Raw genomic sequence first — 14,408 nt, forward strand, 5'->3', positions numbered from 1 at the left:
GTCTCTCCGGACTGGAGGGGGGCCGAAGAGGCTGCAGGGTCCCACGCGCTGTTCTTCTGACGTCATTACGTCAACATCGGACTCTCCAATCGCTCCACCGCACCTCTCCTCCATTCTGGCAAATAATAAATAAATCTCGTTGATGTGTATGACTGACAAAAGCGTCGGAGTAAAGATGTTCATATTTTGTTTGTTTTTTAACAAAGATAAAATAAAACCGTATAAAGGCAACGAATCATTTTGACTCGTGTTGGTAAGAAAAATATGTTCATTATCAAAATCCTGTTGAATCATTTACCATTAAAATAAATAAAAAAACATCTAAATGATCCTTATGTTTTTACTAAAACTACTCTTAAGATTAAAATCCTTCTTTACTCAATGAAATGAGCCTGATTATTAAAGATGATATTATTTAGAGCACCTTGGGAATTACTCGTCAGTGTTCAGCTCGGTTCAGCTGTACTGCATAGATTCAAGAGGTGCAGCATTTCCATATTGCTTCCAATGAATTATTGATTAATCAAATAAACTATCTTAAATATCAGATAGAGCAAACTAAATCTGCCATGGCAAAATATGTTGCTGCTTTCTTCCATATCACATTTGCAAGCCTGGAAGAAAAGTCCGTGCATATTACCGCCCATATCTTCTTTTAAGTGTCTTTGAACCCAAAATAAGACATTAGTTCAGTTATAAGTACTTTTATAAATAAATTCAGTGTTTCTGAGCACAGTCAAAGTCTTCTGCTCTGTTCGGTCTGCTCATCTATGAGAACAAGGCCACCTACTGGAGGAAAACCAGAACTGCGTGTTAAAGGGCAGAATTGAGCGTGGGGCTGAGCATAGCAATTAGGACTGGCATCAAATAAATCAGTTAGTCAATCTACAAGAAAACTAAAGCTAACTAAAGAGAACTACAGATCTATGAATTTCCACAGGTCTACTTTAATTAATCATACAATTAAAGTTTACTGGTCTTTGTGAGTAGATGGAAACAACTAATGAAAGCATTCTCAACAGTCCGAGATGTTGATTTTTACATGTAAGGTCACTTTTCCCAGTTTAATTATATTAAAAGGATCTCTGCATGGGAAAATGAAAATTGTCGGCTCAGCAATTGCATTCGGAACCATTGTGACAGTCATTTCCACACTCTGTCAGGGTCAAGTCCATATGCAAAAATTTGATAAGAAATAAATATTGAAATAATTGCAAAACACTCAATTTTTTCTCTCTCCCCTCTCTCTCTGTCTTTTTCTATATGTTCCATAGAATTAGTTAAACCAAACAATTAGAAGCTTTTTGTTCTCGATTTGGACGTCTGAGTTTCTCCTTAGGCAATAATAATCGTTGAATGTTATCTTGTGATGTTTCTGTTGATATTTTTGTTTCTCTTTGACAGTTTATTTTCAACTCTAGATATTTTTCTGCATCTTCCTCCTCTATATTCTCTCTTGTTTGCACGGGTTTAACAAGCACAACAACTGACAGAAGGGCTCCCAAATAAGTGTTGATAATATCCTTCAACTCTGGTTCATGCTAAGGGTAAAAAAATGTGTCCAAAGTTCTGTAAAGAGTTACAGCAGATTCTTTGAGATTTTAACTCATAAAAAGCAAATCAAATTGCACTGCTGCCAGTGGTGCCATCAGCGAGGTGGGAAGAGGGCTGCCATGCCTAATCACCAGAGTAATCCAGTTTTTACCACTCAAAATTACCAAAATTAGCAGAAGTAGCTGATTTATAAAGTGTAGCTTTGAGAAATACATGTAGGTTTTGATGGTGTTTAGTTTTCTAGAGAGAATTGAATTTTATTAAATGAAATCTACATTTATAAGCAAAAATGCTAATGGTAAAAAATTGTGATTTTTTACCATTAGCATACATATAATTATGTATGCTAATGGTCAATATCTCTCTGCTGTTCTGCTTTAGAAAAATGAAATCCACTTTCTTGAGTACGTTAAGTCACATGTAAGCCACTTCCTATTATACAGTCTATGTGCAATGCCTAATATTAAACATTGTATCTTTTACTTAATATCAACAAGAAACATGGTTAGCAGTTTAGCTCCAAACAGAATTTTTTTTTTTTTTAAAAAGCACTTTTTTCTTGTTTACTTTACTTTCGCTTTTATTTTTGCCTTAATATTCCAAGTAATAAGAATGCACACAAGGAATCATACAATAACGTCATATCTGGTAAACCCAGGCTCACTCTATAGCGTATTCTCTATTATAATATTATAATATTGATACATTTATATAGTGAAGTGCTTGGATAGACATGAAAGAGCCAGATGTCCAGATATATATTTTATTATGCATATTGGATTTTTCATCACAATGTTCTCGTGCATATAAAATGTCTTTCTTTTAGATCAGTGACTTAATTTTGTAACCTGTGATTGTTCAATAGAACTGTCAGCTTGCAGATCTAATGGTATTTCAATTGAATTAGGTTGCATTAGACTACATCATAGGTATTCCAATTCAACTCATATTGATCTTTATTTCTAGACTAGGCTTTAGTCTGTTTAGTATTAAAACAATATGTTGTGTGTGACTGATTCAATATGTCTGATTCACCAGCATCGGTCACTTTAGGTTGCATTAAATATAAAATATATTTCAGAAAGCAGTATGATATTAAAGCCACTGTTTTTACCATTTCAGAAGGGGTTTAAATAATAAAGAAAGTTGTTGCTGATGTTTTTGAAACCAGACAGAATGGTGTATGCTTTCACATGACCTTTTCGCCCAACCTTAAGTGGGCTCATTATAACCATTACTTTAACTTTCATGGGCTCAGTCATGGTCACTGAAGATCTTTGATGGCTTTGTAAGCCTAAAATGTTATGGTTCTCTTTACAGCCGAGAACTTCCTTTTTAATCCTCCCCCGAGTGTCTACTCACCTGGCTGTTGAACTATTTCAGATCTAATTGAGTTCAAATCTCAAGAAACGTTTGTCAGGGCCGTGTATCCTGATCAGGTTTGTGCTAGGCTAAAAGTTAAGTACTATAAATAAAATGAAGGAAATTTATGTCTCTGTCATTGCTACCTTTCCTCCTGAGGAAGAATTATAAAGCGATATCATGGAAATATATCATAATATTAATAAAGAATTGACAAGGCCTGGTCGATTCTGTAGAAACATCCATTACGTTTGGTGCTCTTAATCATTCAACTTTTTTTGGGCAGTGTTTTAGCCAGAATGTGTAGTCTAAAGAATAAAACTCTGAATAAAAAGTATCAGGTACCGTCACTGTGTGGCTAATACTGTGGGGTCAAGGGTTGCGTGTGTTTTATTTATATATTCAGTCTGCAGTGTCAGGAAATATCACACACAGCAACATTGTTTGTGACCTGTTACTGACTTGATCTGGCCCAGCCAACCTAGTTGTCACTCTGGAATAAAAGCCTCCCAGAAGAATCTCTAATCACTGTTTGATGGGGCCCATTAACCTCATGAAATATATATGTGTGACTGAACTCATCCACTTAAACTTTGGCAAGAGCCAAATGTTCTTGTTTGGAATTCAGTTGGGCATTCCCGCTCCGCATTACTGAACTTTTCACAGTGACTCGTTTGCTCTTGAATGTTTTGGGTTCGATGGCACTTTGCCTCCATTGTCAGACCTATAAGTTATTTACAACGCCCATCCGTTCAAACCCTCCACAAGCTGGATTCAGTTGACATTGTGCCAGTTTGTATATCTCTGCTGGAGCATCTTTTTTTCTTTCATATCGACACACATTGTTATAATTAAAAAGATATGTGTCATTTTTCCAAAAGCATTTTTCATTTTGGACATGTTGGACTTGTTCATGAAAAGTTAGAACAACTGAGAACATGTTTTTTTGTTTATTCATCATGTCTGTCGTATTTGCCAGGCCACAGTGTGTACATGTGTGATTTGCTCATGAATTGTCTGTCATTGCTGGTTTAAATGAAGCTTGGTATGTATTCAAAAAGTAAATGAAGTTTTAATATATACAGTCTCAGAGGGGAAAAAATCTCACACCTCAAGTCAGTTTACATTTATATTTTCACATTAATTAAGGGGCTGAACAGCAGAGATAACATCATACTACTGTGTGACCTGGTGAATGAACTGAATTTTGGATGTTATGCTAATTTTTTGTGTATGCAAATGTGAGGTTTTGTGATGTGTGTGCATTCCTTTGTGTATGGCTGTGTGTGTCTTTTTCGCTGCATGTGTGTTGTGACATAACTGCTGTCTTTCTCCCCTGTGATGTGCAGATTTGCCATAAGCCGAAAATTGTAATGGACACACTGTTTATCTGTCTCAAACCAATGACTCAATGCATTTTTTTATGCAGTGTCATTTTAATTTTTTTTTTATAAAAACCAAACACAAAAATCATGAACTGGAATATTTTTAATAATCACTTAAAATTCACTTTTAATTGAAGATTACTTTTATCTGATTTAAATACACCCGTTTATTCAAATAAAAATAAACATAACTGATACATAATAACCAAGACTTCTACTATTAGTGTAACACATTTTACCCCTGCATAAGATTTTTTGTTTTGACATGCTCATTTAAATATTTCCGCTAAAAAAAAATTCATTCAAACATCCAGATTCTAAGATCTGATCAAAATCTTCTGAAGTCACTGTAATTATTTCAATACATAACATTGTTTTATTGTTGTGTGTTTTTCAGTGTTATATGTCCTCAAAAATGCCTGTGCTAGAAAAAAAAAAGAGCACAAAAACACTTCCTTTATGCAAGTGAGGTCGTTCTGAGAGGGTAACCATGTTGCAGATTTATAATTCATCATTCTTCAGAGTTAATGCAGTATTCACGTGATAATTAGTATTAATTTTTGATTGGTGCCTCAGGGCAGCTCTGCATTGTTGGACTGAAAAACCTGCACCATTATTACCTTATTAGTGTAACTGTCAGCCGCCTGTTTTATTTTACAAATGCACATCTTGTATTTTTCTTATCAGCTGCTCTCATCAGCACAGAGCAGGCATCTTGTTATCGCTTATCAGTGACTTTACCAACAGGATGTCACTTAAATGAGCAAAGAAATATCTTTGTTCGGACCAGTCAAAACAAGACCATCAGTTAGTGTGAGGGCCTCACCACAATGAATCATATCATGTATATACTTCTAATGTTCAGTTTTATGTTTATGTTTTACTATTAACAAATTCATTTTACTAATTGTTTATTGATTAAGTAATTTTGTTAAGTTTACTGTAGCATTGTATCTGCATTTTGTCTAGTTTTAGTACAGATGGATTCATAAGGTTTTTGGACAATAAAATGTTTTTTATTTTTTGCCTCTGTACACCATCACAATAGATTTTAGATCGATGTGCAACTGAAATGCAGTCTTTCAGCTTTAATTTGAGGTTTTTTGGCTCTTAATTTGGTCTTCAGTAACTGAAAAGGATGAAACACATTCTTTGTTGGGGCTGAAATCAGGTGGCCAATTTAGACTGTGACCATTTGCAGCATCTAATCGAATCTGAGTGCTGTACTCTTCAGAATAAATGGTACTTCTATCATTATCACTTCTATCAGTAGTCACATCATCTTTTTAACAATACTGGCGTGGTTCCACTACATCCTGATGCCTCCACCATGTTCTGATCACAAGCTGTTTCTCTCTTTCTCCATACTTTTCTCTTGTTGTAAACACTTAGTATGTTTTAATTTGTAAAGTGCTGTCTTGATTGTAGACTTTGACCATGATATACCTGCTGCCTGACTGTGTGTTTGACTTGGTTAGATGTTGTGAACTTGTTGTTCTTCACTATGTTTAGTTGTCTGGTTTTTTGGTGTAGCTGAGCTGGCCGGCACATTCGTTCTTTTTAAGAATGTTGATTCATTTTCTTTTTTTATTTCTCTGATGGGTTTATTTTGGTCTTTGGCTCTCATATTGAGAGTTCCAGTGAAAAGCAGCCACACTTGGAATCAACGTCACATCTTCTATCTGCTTCTATTGACATGAAAAAACAAGTTAACAGCTGGCTATAAAGCTGAAATTCTGCACTCTTAAATTTACAAAAATTGGGAAATTGTCCAAAAATTTATGGACCTAACTGAAATGAGTTTTGGAGTGGTGGCAGAAAGTAAGTCCTTTTTATTGTGATCTCCATGTGTTTATTTTTTACCACACTCACACTGTGATGGGGGCTTTTAAATAGACATTTTTCTATTTTTTTTCCTAACAAAAAAAAGAGAGTCTGCTTACAGACCAGCTGATAATCTTAGCTGTGTCAGGATTTCCCGGTTTTGTAAAGCACTCATGTCCTTACACCTGAGGGGAGCTTTTCTGTGTGAAGGAAGAGGTTTCAGCATCACTTTGGGGTATTTTATTAACAGGACAGCAGGTGCAAGATTCCCTGACCTGCTGCCTCCACCAGCTGTGTGAGTGTGTGTGTGTGTGTGCACATGGTGTGTGTGGGAGAGTGCATGTATGTTTATGAGCATGGCGAAACTAAATGGCAGACAGCCAGAGCTCTGGGAAAACTGACTGACCTGGCAAAACTACTGGTGACTCTGGTGAACCAAAAACCTGCCGACTGCTGCCTCAGTCATTTTTTCTCCTGAAAAAGCTGTTTGTTTCCAGTTGGATACTGAAGGCAAAGGGTTTGCTTTTCTTGGGGCTTTTTTTTGTTTGTTTTTTTCTCAAGTGAAAAAAGGCCCTCTAGATTGACAGCGCCTTTCATACTGTATTATCCGGCCTGGCTTTTAACTCCAGGAGAACTGTGTTCACAAATTGATGCTCTGCTCCTCTGGGGCTGTAGCTGAAACATTAAATTGTACTAAAATATTCATATGTGAGTGCATTTAGCTGAGAGCAATTGATGTGCGACTCCCCAGAGGCCAGATGGAAATGCTGCAGGGCCCCAGCACGCGCTGGCAGACACCCTGAGCTCTAGTCGGGACAGTGATTGTGATTTAGCTGAGGCTACAAAGTAAGGCCAAATTAAAGGCTACTGAAGTCAGGATGTCAGTGACTGCACTAGTGTCCAGAGATACAGCAAAATATCGAATCACTCATGCGCAGTTGAAAAATTAAAGACTATCTAGACTTTTAAGGCAAGAAAAATCATTAAGAAAACAACTGAATGATTTATTGGTGAATTACTTTTCTACTCATTCTGAACAAATAAGTAATTAGTACAAAAATGAAAGATCGGGTCAATCTGATAGAAACCCTGCTTCTTGTTCTGAAACATTTTAAGGAGAGAATAGAATTTATTTTTATTTTTTGAATTTTTAGTTGACCTTCTGTACACTGAGTGTAATTTGCATGTTATTTTAACCCATATTTGTACCTACAGTATTATTATTACATATTCATATTGTAGGAAACACAGTATAGGCTTTGCAGTTGACAAAACTTGTGTTTTTTATTCATTTTATAAAGTTTGCAGTTTGCAGTTAACATTTTCACTGAGTGTGCTCACATCTCCTAAAACCATGTGTGTAAATGTGTGTTTAGACTGATTGTGCATTTGTTGCAAAAGTAGAATGCTGAATATGTAAATGTACTTCAACAGGATTTTTAAAAAATATGTTAACTGTAGAAAAACCATTTCCCAAAAGTTTTCCTTTAAAAAATGTTTGTTAATTTATTCTTTATGTATCCAGTCAAGCATAGCTGTCTTCTTACATGCTGGATTGCTGAATACATTTAGATGTTCAGTATTTTATTGAGGTTCTTGGAGCACAAGCTGATGTTCCTTATCCCAAAGGGCTAAGTGAGTAGCGCCCTTGTGATTTTCACATGATAGTGTACAACTTCTTTTGATTACGTTAACATATGAAGGAGCAATGCACAATATTTTGTTGTTTTGTTGGGGTTTTTTTTTTTTTTTTGAAAATAAGTGAAAAAAAAGCCAAAGAATTTTAATAATTTTACAAAATTTGTAAAGTTTACAAAAAAATTACAAAAACTTTGCAAAATCAGACTCAGGCAAACGTAGTTTCTGACTTTATTTATCTTCATACTTTACTACAAACAGGTTTAATAATTGATATTATTCCTCCAGAGAACTGAAGTGATTGAGCTTAGTCACTCACAGGGTCTTGTTTCGAGTTCTCTTTTTTTCTGCTGTTGACCCACTTTTACCCAAAGAAGCAAAGGAAGAATCTGAGGGGAGGGTACCACAAGAAACTGTTTTATGTAAATGCAGAGAAAAAAAATCTTCTGTAGCCATGACAACAGTCTCCCGAGTGGATTTTTTCCACCAGGCAAACCTCTGGATCCTGTGCACTTAAGAAGTATGTTTCAAAAAGAAAACCTGAGAAGCTTTTTAAAGAATGATTTATAATTTATTTGTATTTTTCTCCTACATCAGAGCCTCTTGAAGGAGTGTCCTGTGTGAGATGTGTTCTCAATCTGTCAGGCCACAGCAGCTGTGTTCCCCACATCTATTTGTTCTCAATGAGCTTTACTCTATTTAATATATACCCAGCTGTTCTGTGTCACAGGACCGTATTCAAAATCTCTTACATGCACTTTATAAAAAGTCACATTGACAAGCAAGAGCTCTTTGGAGTTGCATCAGTAAGGTCCCTCGAAAGAACACTTTTTTTTTCCTGTATACCTGTTGGTTTTAATGGTGTAAACATTCTTCATATTCCAGTTCATTTTACATCACAGTCAGTGCTCCAGTGGTGCACATCTTCTAAATGGCAGACTAACGCTTTTTAAACATAACTGCAATTAATTTGAGCCTTTATAAGAAGTCATGAAATGTAACCTATTTTTAACTTTTTTGTTATAAAGCTGGCAGCACACGGCAGGATTCCCTGCTCTTGCATCACCACCAACAAACCCCGTTTTAGTCAAGTGCACTGTTAGATGCTGGTAACTAGGGTGTCAAAAAAAGTAAGAAGGCAGAAGTAAAAAAAAGAAAAAAGAAATGTGTCTGTAGAGAAATACTGTACAAATTATGAATAAAGATCAATGACAAGATTCTCCAGAAGTGAAGCCAAAAATTTCAGACATCCCTGTGGCTCAGTGTAAACCTATATCCTTATTTAATACTATGAAGTTTGATTTGTTTTTAAGTAAGCTAAGCTTGAATGATAACTTTATTAGTACGCTAAAGTTTAGCCATAGATAAGAACACAACCAGTCCAGATTATTTTAGATTTCATGTGAACTACCAGTTATTAGTTATTATTATTATTACTTATCTCAAAAGATTTATTTTAACCCAAATTTTACAGTGAACATAGAGCAAGCATACCTCAAGAATCCGCAACAGTCCAGAATAAGATTCAGCCCAATTTCCATCATATTTTGGATTTACTTTGCTTCGCTGTCCTTCTGAAGTCATAAACACTGACATTATTGACCTTTAAAATGAATACAAATACCTTGATAACTAACAGTTGCTTTAAAACTTTAAGCAACTGTGTTGCCTAGCAAATATCTAATACGGAGTCAGTTTTTGTCTAAAGACTCTAGTAACTCTTTAAGGTCTTTACCTGTTAAAAGTTAAGCAGGATGTTCACAATGTCTATAATACATGCCTAAATGAACTGAGCTGCTCCCATGTGATTGGCTGATGTGATCATGCACTTCATACTCTGATCATGGTAGAACCAGGATGACAAAGACACCTTAAGTTAGACATTATTAAAAAAGATATATTCTGCTACAAAGTACGCTCTTTTTGTTGTATAGCAGCTTTCTTTTAGCTAAAGATACATTAGCTAATAAAATAGTAATAAAGCTGTTTTTTGATTTTCTAAAACAAATAGCTTATCTTTTCCACAATGACTTTCAAACTTTCAGAGGTGGGGTCCTCTTGATCTCAAGGGTCCACAGATAATTCCATTAATACACACGAAAATCTGCAGTGACTGTTCAAAGTTCTTCGTCTATCATTTACAGAATTTGTTTAGTTATTAGTTTAGTTTATATTTTAGTAATAGGAGCCTTAATGTTACTATAGATTAGGAACTTGCATATTAAAGGAAAGAAGAAACACAGATATATGCTCCTTAGTCTTACAGTACCAAAGGGCTCGATAATGCAAATCTAATCCATTGGTTTTCCTTTGTTAACGAGAATGAAAACAATGATCATGTAATGTTAATGTAGCTAAAGGGACTCCCTCTGTGCCATTATTAAAACATTTCAATTATTAAGTGTCTAATGGTCACTGTAAATGTACCTCCTGTGAGTGTGACAAGACCTACCCAGTGGTTTCATTGGAGAGATCCCAAAAGCAATTTACTTCTTAGGATGTCTTCTGAAAGTGATGGGACACTTACAGACAGTCTAATTAACTAGGTAAATGTACTTTCTCACGGATGCCTATACTAGTACTTTAGTTTCATCACTGGACAGTGCTGTTCAGGGTTGAGTTGGAAATTGAACCATATGAGTTATCGCTTCTTTTACATGGCTGGTTGAGCTGGAAGGAGTTTAGGTTAGAGGCAGAGTACCTCCACTTGAGACATTAACACAAAGGCAGCTGTATCAGATAGAGGCCAAACCAGGGTTTGGCACCCATATTCAACTGGATTCCTTTGTGTGTGTCAGGAGCCAAGCGGATCATTGTTTATTTACTTGTTCCCCGGCATGCGATAGGCATTGTTGTTTTTGTGAAGTAGACTGATGTGATGAGTCTGGTAATGTCTAATAAGTTGCAGATTCAGGTTATCACATTACATGTCAGCTGTTTAAAAAAAAACACAGTTGGCTGCTGAAGCTTTTTTTTTTCCAGACATTTTTTTCTTACTAAGCTCAATTCATGCCATTTTTTTCTCAAGTGACAATGCTTGAATTGTGCAGCTCTGTATTGTTTATTGTTTAGGTACAATGTATCCATGATTATTTAATGTGTGAGTCTTATTTAAGAAATTGAAACAGTTATGGCTACATGGAGCAACTATTGCAAAATAGCTTTTTTTAAATATATATATGAACTTAAGAAATGTATAAAGTAACTTCTTTGTTACTTATAGTTACAGTTATAGTTACTTATAGCTACATATAGCTTTCAAATAGTTCGATAGTTTATCTTCTGAATTAATGATTCCAGCTTTAAGACAATAAAGTTATTCTATTTATTTCTAAATTTCACATTTTGAATGCGCCCTACTCACTACATCGACACTTATTTGGTCTAAGATGAACACTTTTCTACCATCTATGTCCATAAGACTGGTCTGTGGTTTTGTTACTCTGTATTCTTTGCTCTTCAAAAAGAGAGAAAGATCGAGATTTCTTAGAAATTAAAACTGATATTAACCTTATTATCTTATTATTGTAATAATATATTGTAATGTGTAATAGATAGATACGGTCTCATTTATGAATTAATTAAAAAAGAATAGTAATACCAATCCTCAAAGTCCGTTTTGCAAATTAAATACTGAACTCTGAAAACTTGTGTCGATAGTGTAACTACAACCATAATCGTTATTAACAATTAAAACATTCTCTGGATACTTGTAAACATTTGACAAGCAACAAAATGTAACAGCAGTTTATCTTCTGAATTAATGATACGGGAGGGTAATTAGGGGGGATGTCTCCTCTCACGACACACTTACAGTGACTTCACCAATTAGTGGTTGTTGTGACAGGTCCAATGTTAATAACCTTAAATAATTAAAATTTTTCAAAATCATATGCAAATAAGAAGATGACGCTAATGAAACAACGTGACAGTGGCGTGTGCAGCAAGAAGCGTGTGAAAAGAACATCTTTGATAAGAGTAATCACACGGTTCAATTATGTTTTATCCTGGTGAAGTATCTTTGGTACACCTTTAAATCATTTAACATCATAAATTCACAAGAGTCAGTGATCTAAGAGCAGTTAAAGAAATACTATCTTTTATTTTTTGCTATTTTCATTCAATTGACAACACCTTCATTTGGCAATGACTTCCTCCATATGAAGTTTACAAAAGTGTCTGTAAACATTAAAGTGCAAAGAATTTGCTCACCGTTTATGGCACATTTCTTTTAAAGGTTCATGCTACAAGCACTCCAGTCTAGTTCCATGTGAAGAGCCCAGTCAGTTACCGTTTCATTTCAACCACACAAATATACCCTACTAACAACTTCTGAAAACAAAACTGCTATTTAATAAATTTTGATGATGGTCCATGGTCTTTAAATCAAACAGGTGACAAAAAGGCAAAGGTAGAAAATTGGCTTTTCAATAGTTTAGCCAGTCTTACAGTATTTACCCTGTGGCTGTTTAAACAAAGAACAGCATAATTAATGTTTAAACTTGAAAATAAAACTGAAAAGAAACAGAACAACAACAAAAAGCAATAGAAAACACTCCTTTTACTGCTTGAAATTCTCAAGAGCAGTGTCTAAGATGGCAACACTGCTCAGCATTTATGTTTTTGTTCAGTATAGGCTTGAATGGCCCTTTGCTGGTTTTAATTCACGTAAAGTTCAGTGCATTTAGGACCTATTCAAAGTGAGAATTCCTGATGAAGAATGTGTCCAAAAACACATGCCCCTTTGATAGGGTGGTATTGTCTTTGTTGTGCTATATCTGGGGTTTTTTGGATTTCAAAAATCTATTAAGGAGAAACAGGGGAGGTTAGACAGGATGCCAAAGGGCCTAAAAATGATCATTTTTAATTTCTACTAATGACAGCTGAAAACAACAACTCAAGGAGCATCGCTGTTAGCTAGAAGCTAAGGCTTGAGCTTGCTCTGAATTGGCTAAGTCTCGATTTACTCAGTAACAGATGAATCCAATTTTCAAATCTTGTGTGGTCCCTCTCATGAGGTTTGATCTGTCACAAAAGTTCAGATATATGCCAAATGGGATGGCAGTAAAAAATAAAAAGAGTAAAAGCTTCTGTTCCTGTGTAAATAACGCTTGCTTATGTATCAGACATATGCCCTAGAGGTGAGTCAGCTGGTCCCAGTAGCCGGTACTTCTCCTCCAGTGACGGCTCAGTGCTGCTGCCCTGCAGGTGGATCAGTGGCTTGGTCTGCAACAGCACACAACCCCTTCCCCGGCCCCGTCTCTCCTCTTGGTTCCTGCGATTGAAAATGTTTATTCTGTTGTCCAGTTCGGGGCTGGCATTTTCTGAGCCAGTTGGACTGGGAAGCTTAAGGTTGACAGGGTCTACTACTAGGCCCTTTTGAGCAAGGCAGGAGTCCTCAGAGAGGGAGGAGAGTAGCTCCTGCACCACCATGCTGGGGTCCTTGCAGGGGTCCTGGCCTGAGAAGGAAGGGGGGCAGCAGCGATGGGAGCTGTAGCTCAGACTGAAGTCCTGAGCTGCGCTGCTGCTGCAGTCTGTCATTGATGAACCCGGAGTATGGCTACTCAGGCTGTGGGGGCGGGCTGTGAGGCTGCCACTGGACCGTGATATGCTGGTGGAGGCATCACTTACAGCGCTGCCCACCCGCTCCATAGCAAGCATAGGATTTGACTGGATGACGTTTGTACTGGTGGGTAGGTGAACGTCAATGGCTGCTGTTGTGATGACCCGCGCACCTAAGCCAGAAGCCCCAGCATCTTGACAGACACGTGTTTAGAAAAAGTATATGCAGATAAAGACATCCATACAAATATGGCTTTTTTTATTTGCTACTGTCACTTACCGCTGCTTGCTTCACTGTAATATTGGCTGATGTAGTTGTTCATGTCATCACGTACAACTGGATCTGAGTTAAAAATAGAGAATAAAACAATGACAGTTATTTTTGTTTCAGCTGATTTCTAAATTAAAATACTGAAACATGCATGAATATTTTTTTCAGAATCAATTTTTCTGGTTGCATTCTTACTTCCACTCATCCGTACTTTTTAACCATCCTCTTTATTTGTTTCTTTGGCTTGCTGTGCAACAGGAGATTCGTGGATGGTTAACTATGTGATGCTGTCATATCCCTATGGAAAAACATTTCCGAGAAATGTTTCCAACACCTTATTAAATCTATGTCACAAACAGGCGAATGAAATGCCAGTGAATGTATATCACAACTACAGCATGTGCATGTGTGTCTGCAAACCTCTGCATAGCACTAAACCAACCAATTGGATGCTGGGGCATGGACACGTCCAGTATATGTTAGGGCAAGTATATATAATCTATTTGCTAAAAGATGCCAGGCCCAGTTTTTCTTGCCTGTCATACAGTGTTTTGTATCCTCTCATGTATAGTTGACATGATAACTAAACAAACTAAACAAATCTAATTACTGTTGTTACTAACAGTACTGTAAACACTTTTTAACTATTATGAATATAAAATGGAATCAAAAGTATAATTATCTTACAGTAGTGTGAGATTAGGATTAAATATACTTTAACGGACACATCCTAATAATCATGTGTAAGTCACTGGGTTTGGATTACACACCTATTTGTCCAAACCTTGGTCCATGTCAATGTTCATAGTGCA

The 14,408-nt window shown here is 36.1% G+C and overlaps 1 protein-coding gene across 1 annotated transcript in view; it reads right to left on the bottom strand.

Annotated features, from left to right (window-relative positions):
• Positions 1–11,854: 11,854 nt before the first annotated feature.
• The window catches only part of LOC101471800 (transmembrane protein 266), a 53,208-nt gene continuing 50,654 nt past the window's right edge, over positions 11,855–14,408 (bottom strand). Inside the window, exons 10-11 of the mRNA XM_004539572.6 lie at positions 13,606–13,668; positions 11,855–13,519 (exon numbers count right to left, since the gene is read on the bottom strand). Of these exons, the coding sequence (XP_004539629.1) occupies positions 12,879–13,519; positions 13,606–13,668 (704 nt within the window). The 3' untranslated portion in view covers positions 11,855–12,878. The remainder of the gene's footprint in view (positions 13,520–13,605; positions 13,669–14,408) is intronic.

Source organism: Maylandia zebra, linkage group LG1 (assembly GCF_041146795.1).
Source record: "Maylandia zebra isolate NMK-2024a linkage group LG1, Mzebra_GT3a, whole genome shotgun sequence".
Taxonomy (NCBI): Eukaryota; Metazoa; Chordata; class Actinopteri; order Cichliformes; family Cichlidae; genus Maylandia; species Maylandia zebra.